General features: G+C 42.2%; 1 protein-coding gene across 4 annotated transcripts in view; it reads right to left on the bottom strand.

Moving 5' to 3' along the window:
* PLCB1 (phospholipase C beta 1) overlaps positions 1–12,408 on the bottom strand; it is a 948,624-nt gene that overhangs the window by 53,557 nt on the left and 882,659 nt on the right. For 2 of the 4 annotated variants that reach the window (XM_019516217.1, XM_019516218.1), the window contains one exon: positions 10,721–10,785. The exons of the other annotated variants lie outside the window; for them this stretch is intronic. In XM_019516217.1, coding sequence (XP_019371762.1) covers positions 10,747–10,785 — 39 coding nt within the window. In that variant the 3' untranslated portion in view covers positions 10,721–10,746. The remainder of the gene's footprint in view (positions 1–10,720; positions 10,786–12,408) is intronic. 4 annotated transcript variants of the gene reach the window in all.

The raw sequence follows: 12,408 nt of genomic DNA, 5'->3' as shown, positions 1-12,408 counted from the left end.
GTACAGAGTGCTGCCATAAACTTTTGCCTCTATTACCACATGCCCCTAAGGTTGCTAACTAGACAATGAGCCACTGATTCCTGTAGTAAGCCAAGAGGGTTTCCTGGCTCCTTGACCACTTTTCCTGCATACAAAAACAGACCTTTTCTGTGCTCCGAGGATCATTTCTTTGAGGAACAACCACCCTTCCTGAACTCCCTTTCACTCCAGTACATCTTCTCATGGGGTCTCTCCTACTATTGTCCTAAGCTCATTGAAGTCAGCCTCCTTGAAATCAAGCACCTCTGCCCTACTGGCTGACTTCGCTGCCCTACGATGGATAGTGAATTCTATCATCTCATGAACACTGTCTCTCAGATTACCCTCAGTCCTCAGATATCCCATTATATCATCTCCCTTGGCTAGAACCAAATCCGACAAAACCTTGCCCCTGGTTGGCCCATTCACTTCCTGTACTAAATAAAGTTCTTCCACATGGGTCAAAAACCTACATGACCATGCAAAAGAGGAGCCATTCATTCACGGTTGAGAATGAGTCTACACTCCTTGTGCTACCTGAGTGACAGGGAGGGAGCCCTGGGGTTCTGCAGCCAACATGATATGTGTGTGAGTGGGGAGAGGCCCCTGCCATCCAGAAGATGGACACTCCTGCTGTAATCAAAGCAAACAATCTTCACCATCAGGTTAACACCTGGAAGAAGGTAGCTACACTGTGACTAAATATGAGATGGCATGTGTTTATATGAAGCCTGAATCTTGTACCACTATCTCTAATTGGGTTTCAATCCAACTCTTGAGGCCCCTCTACTACAGAACAAGTGTGTGCATGGTACTGCCCTAAAAAAGGCTCTGCTGTAGTGATCCATCAGTCAGTTATAGGATGAGCTGCCCTGGGAAATGATAGTTAGTAGAACACAGCATCATGTTTAACAGAACACAGCATCATGGAAGGCTGGCAGTAAGTGTCTCCACAATGGTGGGTGGGTTAAAATTCAACAGGGATATTACATATGTCTCTGTCTCTCTGTCTCACACACGCACAAATGTAGCATATCTACATACTCATGTTTCAGTAACTTACCTTCATTTTCCTCTCTGCCACCTCCATGCCCAGTTATGGACCCCTGGCCTTTGTTTAGGTTGTAAGATTTTTGAGGTAACTACAGTTTTTGACTGATTTAGTTATATAGCAACCAGCATGATGAAATGCTACTCTCAATCAAAAGCTACTGTTATCCCAAACTTTTAATGACTACCTAACGATAAACGACCCTAATTGCTAACAAGACCTCATGCTTCATAGACAGAGAATGCTGAAACAACAGGCAGGGGGAGGGGGACTGACAGCGAGGGGCATGGCAGGATGAAAGGAAGTCCCTTTATGTACAGGGAGAGTCTTTGAAGATTCTTAGTTGAAGAGTTGCATTTTGAACTTCTTTCTTAATTGTTCAGTGATTTAGGGTGAGACTAGTTGACTGTTCTCACTGCATGAAAGTCAGATCCCTAAATAATGCACATCAGTTTGCAGATTATTCTCACAGGAGCTGCAGAAGTGTAACTGTTTTAGGGCAAGTGACATCTTGCACTTTGTTTCCTGAAGCAGCAAAAATTAGAACAGGCCAGGTAGGGCAAAATATAAGCTGTTCAAGATGTTTGTCAGATAAACCCCAAGTGAGCAGGCTAAGTATTATCTCCACTTTGTCTAGAGTTGAAGTGCTTCTCATATTTTCTTTAAAAACATTTTTTTAGGACTTGAAGTCCATATGACCCAGGAGGATTCAAAAGCTGAAAAAAAAACCACTGAAGAAGATACCAAATAGTTTCCGATGGAGCCCTAATGTTGTAGCTTCAGATTTATATACCAGGAAAGGTGATAATCAGATGCACACACCAGAATTTCAGAGAGGTAGCTGTAGGGGGCCTCCAATTACCCTTTTCTCTCTCTTTTCTATTATGTGTATAGATGAGCAGAGAAAAATAAAATGAAGTGGGATGGAAGCCCCTGACAGAGTGAAAAGGAGTGGGCTGACTATAAGGTATCCCTTCCCCCACATTGCTTGCATGCCTATATTAAATCTGTGTGCTCCCTGCTCAGCAGCTTACAGGTGTGGAGGTAGAGCAGTTGTACCAGGGAACAGGGTGGAGAAGATGCACATGCTTTGCTTGGCATGCTCCTCTCTCCAACCAGCAACATGTCTGATAGGATAAAGTCACTGCTTGGTATTGCTTCCTTCTGCTCCAAGCCAACCACTCCACCCTTGACTGGGAGAAGGGCTTAGTCAAGAACCGCAGGGTCCTAAGATAAAGAGAACAGCTGCTGGAAGGGGTTGAGGCATATACTCAACCAGGAACTGTACCATATCACTGGAACCGTCTTCCTCCAAGATTACAATGACCCCCTGCGGTTTAGAGGCCACCACTCCTGCCTTCTTGATCCTGGCACTTGGAGGAAACCCTAGGAGAGATCTCAAACTGGCCCCTGATCCCAAACCCACTGAAATCAATAGGTCTTTCCATTATCTTCACTGGGTAATAGATTTGATCCCGGCTATAAATCTGAAATGTTTACACTGAAGTCAAGGTCATTATGCCCTAAGGATTTGGCCTCATGTGAGGTGAACCCAAACCCTCTGTCTGCTTCCTCCAGTGAGTACCATAGGAGGGTAGCATGTAGTTCCTAGGACTTTTCTTTTTCTTTTCATCTAACCTAATTTCTATTTGTCACTATTGGTAACTTCAAATTCTTTAAGTTCTGCTCTAAGCAAAAGTTTTTATTTTAAAATAAACTGTTAGAACTGATCCTTTTTTTTTAAAACTGCAAGAATGTCTGTCTTAAGGAACATTTATTTTGTTAGAGTGCTGTCACTGTTTTATTACTGTTATAGCACTTGACATCTCCCAGTTGCATTGAAAGATTCTTCTGAATTCATGCAACTTTTAAATGAATCCTCTAATGGCAATTTTGATCAAAATCTATTTGGAGACAAATTTAACAGACACTAGTAAAAAAACAGACTGCCATGATAAACAATCAAGGTATTTTGAGAAGTGATAGTATACTTTTAATACATCGGTTTCTTAGTTTGAAGTTCTTTTTGAAACATAATCTGGACTGCACACTGTTATTTAGGATACTATATATTCATCGTGGTAACTGTCAGCTCAAATCCTGATAAGGAATAAGACAAGTCAGGTTATGAATTAAAACAAAAAGTTCTCCCGTTTTGTTTGCAAAAAAGTTTTTTGGCTAAATTTAATCTATCCCCACCCACCCATGGAGATGTACTTAGAAATATGGAAATAAAGACAGGCAATATCAGAACTAATAATTGTGACTGAACAATTAAATTACTTCCCTGCTTTATACAACTCTAATAAGATTTTTCTGAATTACTTACAGAAGTCATTTCTATAATTTCCTATCACTGTTATGTTATTTAAACTTTCTTACATATCAATTAGTTTGAAATAATAAGTCTTTAGGCTATCTATTAATTGCTACACTGTAGACAGGATCTGTATTTAAAGTTATGCAATGAAAATTAAGCTGAAGCACCAAGCAGTCTTGGCTAACAGAAAAGGCTTCTTCAGCCCTTCGGATAAGAAAGAAAAGATAATGGGGGCAATGAATACACAAGAGACTTTCTCAGTTTACTATTCTCTGCTGTTACATATTAATACAGATTGCTGGAGCTCTGAGTTTTCTATTTTTTTCTGTAGGTGTTTTCCTCACATCATGGTATTTTCATAGGGTTCTTTTTTCTGATTATATAGTGCAGCTGTTTTCAGATCAAGCAAAACTAAAGTTATCATTAATACTAAGAAAAGGCCAACCACATGAATACCTCCAAGGGTACTGAGTATTGGAGCAATATTTGGAAGTTCTCACAATAAATATACAATGTAAGTGTGGCTGAGGAAGTTTTAAATAACATAGTTGGTACTCTTGTGTATCCTTTAGATAATACGGATGGGTTTATTGGAAAGAAGGCTTGTCTGTGCACCTGCAGAATTTACAGGTTTTGGTTTCTATCTTCTTGGGGTTGTGACCCAGGCCTCACTCAAGGAGGAGGTTTCAGACTGCTTGATTAAGTCTTGATGCTTTTGTAAAATAGTTTTCTTTTCCAGCCATCTTCCAGCTTTGTTGATGGGCGGAAGCCACCAGCTAACATTTGTGGCATCCCAACTAGTTTCATGCTGGCAGCTTTCATGTCACACTGAGTGGACTGTCACATCAGTCAGCAGGCGCTTGCTGCTTACAGGCTGCTCTCTTGAGTAGTGACTTTAACGACAGTAAAAAAATCCAACTATTTAATTGACAGAGGAGATTCCTCTGTGCCCACAGGGTCAATGGTGGGTCACAGTAAACATCCAGGCCACTAATGCAGAGATCTTGGAATTGATGGTTTCCCATCATTACCAATAAAACTCAAACAACAATTTTATATATATATTATATGTCAGAAAGTATGCCTGATGGAAGTGGTTCTTTAAAGCCATACAGGCCCAAAGGCTCCTTTTTCTCAGTGTGCTAGACCACTGACAATTTCTTTACTGCTTACTGTATCGTCATTTGTATTTGCTAGAAAAAGAAAGAACATTGTGGAATTGCTGTACTGGATGTAAGACAATTTTTCATTCCTCTGGACAGTAACAAGTTTACATCTTCGTGCAAAAATGATCAAAATCCCATTAACATTCAGACTGAGCATGGCCCTTTCAATTTCCTCATACTGACCCCGTGAATTGGATATATTGATGTCACTTTTATAGAAGTCATCCCAAAAAGTGTGTGTATTTGTGTGTGAAACACAGGGTTTCCTGTGGCTGTCTGTAAAAGGTTTTAAGCAAATGTATCTTTGTACTAGCCTAGAAATCTAAGTGACTATAGAGAGCATGTCTAAAACATATAATAGAGCATATACAAATAATGAAACAACACTCATCCCAGTTGTTTGAATGCCACACTGATCTTAGAGCCTTCTGGGACTCATACTGTCATTGTGTTAAACCCAGTGCATCTACACATACTATTAAAGTGACGTGGTAAATTCTGGCACAGTTTGCACTGGAACCAGCTTCTCCTGGGCACAGTGTCTACACATGTGCCTGGGACCATAGCAGCTTGAGCTGGGGCAGAGCAGCCCCGGACTGGCAGCAGGCTCAGGGGTTCAGCTTTAGCTCCTGGTAGCAGCAGCAGGTAGCAGAGGGGCTGGCTAGGGCATGAGAGTGCTAAAGTGCAGAGCTGTGCGGCAGGCAGGCCCCTCATGCCCCAGCCAGCCCATCACTGTCTACACGTGTGTTTTGATGCAGCAAATGACTCTGCCATAAGACAGTACTGTCATTGAAAGTACTATCTTACAGCAGAGTTAATTTACTGTGCCCTAATACCAGTGCATATGGAGACAGTGACGGTGTGTATGGCCTTGGTTAGAATGACCATTATTCTTTTGAATGCTGTGAAAATAATGGACAATGGGTTATTCTCAGGAGCTTCAAAGCCTTCTGCTTCACTGGGCATTATAGACTGATATATCCAATATGTTATAATGGCCTTTATTTCAGCAGCATCCATTATAGGTAATACTCAGAGAATAATGGAAGATTTGATTCTCACAAACATTATTAGTTTTAAAAGGAGTACTGACTGTACACTCCAAAAATGTTGCCTTGAAAATGTAGCCTTCCTAGCTTTCAAACTAGAAGGACTGTTTTAAAGAGCAAGCATATTAAACAGTGAATTCACTGGAGCCTAGACCATATCTTAAGTGTTTGTACTACACTCTCACAAAAAGAAACTCTGAACCTGATTGGTGCTGCTGTGATATAAATATTTAATCAATAGGAGAACAATAAGCTGTAATCTCTTCTATATATTAATACATCCTGAAAATACTGAAGTTCAATATCAGCTGTTTGCAAAACAATCTGCCCTACGTATTTCATGGCATGTGTTTTATTTATGTATTTTAACACCTACTTTATGAAAATAAAGATGTCAAAATGTGGGCTGCCAAGCTCAATACAATTCCCATAAGCTGTGCAACAATCAGATAGAGAAGCTACCACTACACCAACCATAGTTCAGTTCCACAAAACAGTCTGCAGCCCTGGCTTAGGAAAGCATCCTGATTCAGGACAGCACTTAAACATGAGCTGAAGGCCTGCTTGGGCCCTCTGTATGTTGCAAGGCAATATTGTACTAAGGCACCATACTAGCTGTGTGACTATTTGCCCCTTAACCAGAAGTACTATAGCTGTATTAGTGTAGCACTGGGCAGGGGCCAACAAAGTTGGCGTATACTGCACTGTACTCTGTAGCACATTATGCTACTGTGCTATACTGGACACATCTACACATGATGCTATGTCACTTTAGTAACATGCTATGGCGATGTAACATCCATGGACAAAACCCATGATGTCACAGCTACATGCCTATAGCAATGCACTCCCCCATTATAGCGTGTTGCTACAGCGCCATAGTGCCTAAAAATAACCATGTGCAGTGCTCACAGTGCAGACGGCTCTATCTTTTAGTACTCCAAAAGGAAGCACTAAATGACAGTGCAGTAACAGTGGTGTCACAGTGGCATGTGTAGACATGCCCACTGTGTAGTGCATGTTGATACTGCTTCTGGTTCAGATAGTTCCTTGTGGCACACAGACATATCCAATGAAGGACCTTTGCATGTGCTTAAGCTTTCCTGAATGAGAGCTTTTGGTATGTGTAGGTATTGGCAGTAACTTTTTCGTTCCTAGTGCAAAGATTCATAGAACATAGTTCTGTTTAGCCTTTCCCCTACTCAGCCAAAAGTCCTGCTGGAAGGAATAGCTATTTTGCCCAAATAAAGAAGGGCCACATGCTGAACAGGCTGGTGACTATGTCCTCCTGTTCTTTAAAATTTGCACCTCAGCCTTCTGACTACTGTCAAGCAATCACAATATCTTTAACTGAAGGAAAGAAAATCTGCCCCTTCCCCTCCCCTGCAAATAATCTGTGCACCAGATTACAGTAATAACATGACCCAGTGAATCCCTGCATGAAATAGTGCAAATAGATCTTGTGGTTACTGCATAACTACTATCAATACTACAGTAGTGTTGTTGTAGCCCTGATGGCTCAGGGAATGTGCAAGGAAGATTTGTTTTATTGGAACACCCATGGCCTGCAGGTGAGGTGGGGGGCAGGTGTGACCCATGGGTGGGGTAGATGGAGCAGGGGTGGGCTGGGGGGCCAGACATGTCCCACAGGTGGTGTAGAGGGGGCAGAGGGGACCCACAGGTGGGGCGGGAGCTAGGCGCGATCTGGGGGGGGGGCAGGTGTGACCCACAAGTGGGGGAGGTTGCGGAGGGGGGGGTTCCCCCTCAGCAAACCTACACTCTCATCCCTCCCATCCCTTTCCCCACCGGGACTTACTTGCTTGTCTCTGGCAGTGGTGAACACTGACAAAAACAGCTGCACCCAGAGCAACTTGTGGGATGGGGGTTGAGAGTGCTGGCTGGGAAGGGAGCAATGGGTTGGCGGGGGCAAAAAATAGACCAGTGAGGGGGAAGGGGGCAGTAAAAAGAGCAGCCCCAGAGTTACAGCCAGTAGCTGGGGTTTTCAAGCCCTGGGGCTGCACAGGGGAAGTGGACAGAAGTTTCATGTATCGGTTTGACCTAAACTGAAGGAGTCTGATACTACGTTGATCCAGGTTTATCTTAATACCAGTTTATGTGTGTATGGAACTTCTATACAGTTACAAGTTTAGACTGATTGCCTGCTGGTCACTGAGACCAGGTCTGTAAGCGTAAGGTTGGCACCAGGGCATGCTGCATTTAAATCGGGTGGCCATTTTGAACCCAATTTAGCCCTGTTTTGTTACAGTTTTGAACAGCTTTTCAATCACTTATACCGATTGATATGTCATTTCTGTCCCTAGCCATGTTGTTTAAAATCTGAGGGGCTTATATGTCTGTATGTGGGGAAATGGAGTTGACACTAGTATTTCTGGCTTTCTAAATATCATTTGAATTGTTTCAAAAGGACTGAGTTCCATTCTACATCTTCAGACATAAATATCCTGAGGACACTTTTGTACAAATAATAATAAAAAAAAAATATTTGCTCCTTAGCAAACTGGTGTCAATTTAGTACTGTAGTCTCTGGGAAATCAACATGATGGTATCTTAATGGTATGCAGAAAGGACAAGATATTCATCATGCTCTCAGAGCATAATTCCACTAGTTTGCTATTGGTTTCCATAAGTGAACCCCAGCACTCACAAAAACAAGTACACGCCTAATTTTGCTGCTGTGGGAAGATGAATGAAGCGCTATTTCAAGTAAAATATTTTTGCGTGTGACAGGTTTGTTTTTTTCTGTGCAAGATATAAAAGTACTAAGACATCATAAGCAGGCAATGAAGACTATGTTAGGGTCCATATGGACAGAAGGCAGGTGATACCCACCAAAAAAATGAAGCAGCTTAAAACATCACTTTAAAAGTCAATATAAAATATAACATCTTATTCATATTACCGTTAAGCCTAGAGGCCAGTGGCATTTTGTGCTAGGCACTGTATAAAACATAAAGGAGAGAGACTGTAAGCACTTTGGGGCAGGAACTAAGCATGCATATATGGAAAAACGTTGCTATAACAGTACATGGAGGAACACGAAACGGCGAAAAAATATTGACTTGAATTAAACACAGAAGTCACAGCAAACAAGCTGTCTCTCTGTGATGGACGCTGTTGTAGGCATCTCAGCAGACAGGAGTGAGATTAACTCTAAAAGGAGATTGGGTATGATTTTATGCTACCAATGCTAAAGGTTGTGAATTACTAGAAGAAAGGTTCATAAGACTGTGTAAAATGCATTGAGGGGAACTGCAGTAAATTTAGGCTTTTTTGCTACCATTACAGTCAACACAGTTCTGCATCAGACACCATACCTCTCTCTCTGACCCAGCCTCCCCTGTTTGTACCAGTGGCCACCTCCTTTGAGATAGGAGTTTGGGGACCTTTACTCATCCAAACATTTGCAATCACCATTTCAGTTTCCTGTACCCTCAAAGCTTAAGGGCTGAACCACTGGTTTGTCATAGTCCAAACTGTTGCTGAACTGTGGGAGACCAGGAAATGGACTGTGAGTCAGGGTCAGTATCTGCCTTCTGTTTCTTCTCCTTGCTGAGGACTTTTATCTGCCACAAACTGCTCCCCTCGGCATGCTGCGGATGGAAACACACCACGACTCCACTTGTTTCCCCTCTCACCCCTATTCACCTCTGCAGGAGGAACCCTTCTGCAAGACCACTCTCCTTAACCCTTGCAAGAGTGCATGAGATGGGTCACAGCCTGATCCTAAGGCACTGAAGAATAAAAGTCACATGCAAGAAAATATGAGCATCTGCTCAGTGATTAACTGCAATCTTTCACCAGCAGGAAGATATAGTTTGTCACAATAGTTTCCACCTTGCCAACCCCCTGACTACAAGAACCTGTTCTTATTCCAGCAGATGCATGAAGCAAGTTAACACATTCTGACAGGTAGCAGCAGCATGGTAATACAAAACAAAAGGAAGAAAACTGCACAAAGCAAACAAAAATAACAATTCAATATTCAAAGCAATTTCTATCTGTCCGCAAGCACAATGAGGAATTCCTATTTACAACCACATCAACCACAATATATCCCAAACCCCCATCCTCCACAGAGTCATACCCCTGCTGTCTAGTGACATACACAGTTAAGCACTTGTGCACTTTGCTAGAATAACCCATCCATAAAGCAAGCAACTTTATTTTATATTTTTAACTTGACTCGCATCCTCCCTTCAGGTCTGCCTGTCTTTCCCCCCATCTTCTTCACTTTCTCCCTCAGAATAACTCCTCCCTTTTATCTCAAAATCTTTCCTCTCCTGTCACCACCATAAATTCATATTTATTGCCTTCAAATACTCCTTACCTGGTTGGTCTCCTAGTTGCCCCTCTCTCCTTCTGCTCCTCATGCCCTGTTGACCTGATGTCCCCTTCTAAACTCTGTTAGATAGTGCCCTTTCCAGTATACTGCTTATGCGATATTATTTCTGCAATGATAGCTCAAATTCTTCCCCCGTCCTTCAAGCCACTGCAGCCTTCAGAGTGCCACTCTGCCTTGCTTTTTGCCAGTGGTCCCTTTCACGCCCTCCCCTGATGCTTCCAATCTTTGATGCCTTCATACCCTCCTTTCTTCTGCTCCCTCAGAGCTCCTTTACTTCTTCAGGGTATGCTCCAGAAGACGAACACGGTTTTAATTCCAACCTGTTGTAGGTGGGGTGGCTCAAGAGTGCTGCAGCTACTGTGAGCAGAGTACAGGAGAAGCTCAGATAACCCAAAGAGCAATACAAGTATCTATCTGAATGGCTCAGATACTCAGGCTGTTGCATGCAGCTCCTGACCACTGCACTGGAGTGGGGCAAACATAGCAATAAATAAAACACGCAAGCAGGCAGAGAGGTGCAGTGTGATTTAAAGAAGCCACTAGATGCTCTCCCAGACTACTGAGAATGTAATGGCTGGTGGAAGCATCTATTATGCAGCCAGCAGATAATATTAGGGCTAAAAAGTGTCAGGGATTTCAGGTATCCAGTGAACCAGGAGGCAGTAAGCTGTGGACCCCCTGGCTCAAGTTCTGACATGTAAAATAAAAACAAACATTAGAGGTACTCGATAAGAAGGGGAACATTTCACTCACTTTCACTATAGTTTCACATTCCATTTCTACTTCTTTGTTTCCTCTACTTCTTGTTCTTCTATGCTCTTTAAAACAAAACCAAGGATCATTTCAATTTTAGGTGATTAACAAATACTCTAAACTGAAATGACATACGTTTGTGCAATACTGTAAAGTCACATCTCTTTTGCCAGAAAAATTACTCCATGCTTCTGGCCCATTAATATTTGACTAGTTGGCTGGAACCTGTTAGGCAGTGAAATCAATCTACTCATCACTACCTGTCACTCCAGATTAATGGAGAACAACATTTCAGCATGCTGCTGCTGTATGGGCGATCCAAGCTTGGGTGAAGCTGAAGTTAAGGCACATCCCAGAAAGGGATACTTTCCCCATGAAAGAAGCACATTGCTTCAGAACATGTTGTCAGTGATTTAATAGATGACATTAAGTCAGTCCTGAACCAATACCTGAACAAAGGGACTTATAGAACATGATGCAGCTAAAGGTGGGGTTTTTGAGACTTAATGTAAGATGAAGATTCTGATCACCTGCAGCCAAAGAACACTTTTTTCCTATTTTTATTCGATTATTAAGAGAGAGTTGTCTTTTTATTCAAATACCTATTTGGATAATTGTAAAGAGCACCAGGATTTTCATCAGATGAAGAGGTTACTGGGTATAGATGGGAATTACATGAGTGAGGAGTGCAGATTTTGGTACTTTTTGCAGGAGCGATTAGCTCATGGCTGTTTTGGGGATACATTAGGTGCCATTAAACTTTAATATCTTCCACATCATGTTTTGATGGTACTCATTATATTCAGAATGGGGTGTGTCCCTGACTGTTTAAACTATTCTGAGTCAGGATCTTAATGGCATCCAGGGTAATATGGGGACACCAAGTCAAAGTTCGCCCTGGACTTGATATTAATTCATTGAAATCAGCTGCATTTGGTCCTAGTTGTTCTCTATCAAGATTGTTATAGAACTCTCTTAAAAATGAAATAGAAATGAATGAGCAGCAGGATGTTAAGAGTTTTCATATTCTATTCTATTCTAATATAAAAAAAGTTTAAAGGTTAAATTCTGTTTCACCTTCAATGCCTAAATGGCATGTGCAAAGTCACATAAAGGCATAGGTTGGATTCCTATTTCCATCTGTGGTGGAATAGGATTGCCGTCTCTTGAAGCTGGTTCACTGGGCAGCCAAGACTGGAAGTTGTATGGAGGAGGAGACTATCTCAGAAGGCGAATGGCTCTGGCAGGGGGAAGGAGGGTCCCAGGTTCTACGCTTGGGCCCCTTCTTGTAATAGGGCAGGGGTTTTCAATTGGGCTGTGCAAAGCTTCAGTTGCTGATTTGATCTGGTGGAGATTCGGGCCAATTCAGTGGCTGAATCTCTGAATCCATATTGAATCAGGAGACCCTTTAATTTCTCTGAATCGAATTGGAACCTCTGAATTGATTCGGAGAGATTCGGAAAGATTTGATGATCCAGACATAGGCACAACTTTAAAAGTTTTTTCTATATACCTCAAGGTAGCAGGCGGCTCATGAATGCTGAAATGGTGGGTGGGATGAAGTGTCCCACAGGAGCACAGAGGGGTTTGCAGCGTACTCAGGAGCAGACCCAGAAGTTCACCAGAAGCACTTCTGGTCCACTTTCAGGTTTGCCGCCAAGCAAGCAGGGGACCCTCCCCTCCCACAC

The sequence above is a fragment of the Gavialis gangeticus genome, unplaced genomic scaffold (genome assembly GCF_001723915.1).
Source record: "Gavialis gangeticus isolate Ggan-Ray unplaced genomic scaffold, GavGan_comp1, whole genome shotgun sequence".
Taxonomy (NCBI): domain Eukaryota; kingdom Metazoa; phylum Chordata; order Crocodylia; family Gavialidae; genus Gavialis; species Gavialis gangeticus.
Note: the sequence above shows the minus strand (reverse complement) of the source record. Positions and strands in the feature narration are given on the sequence as shown.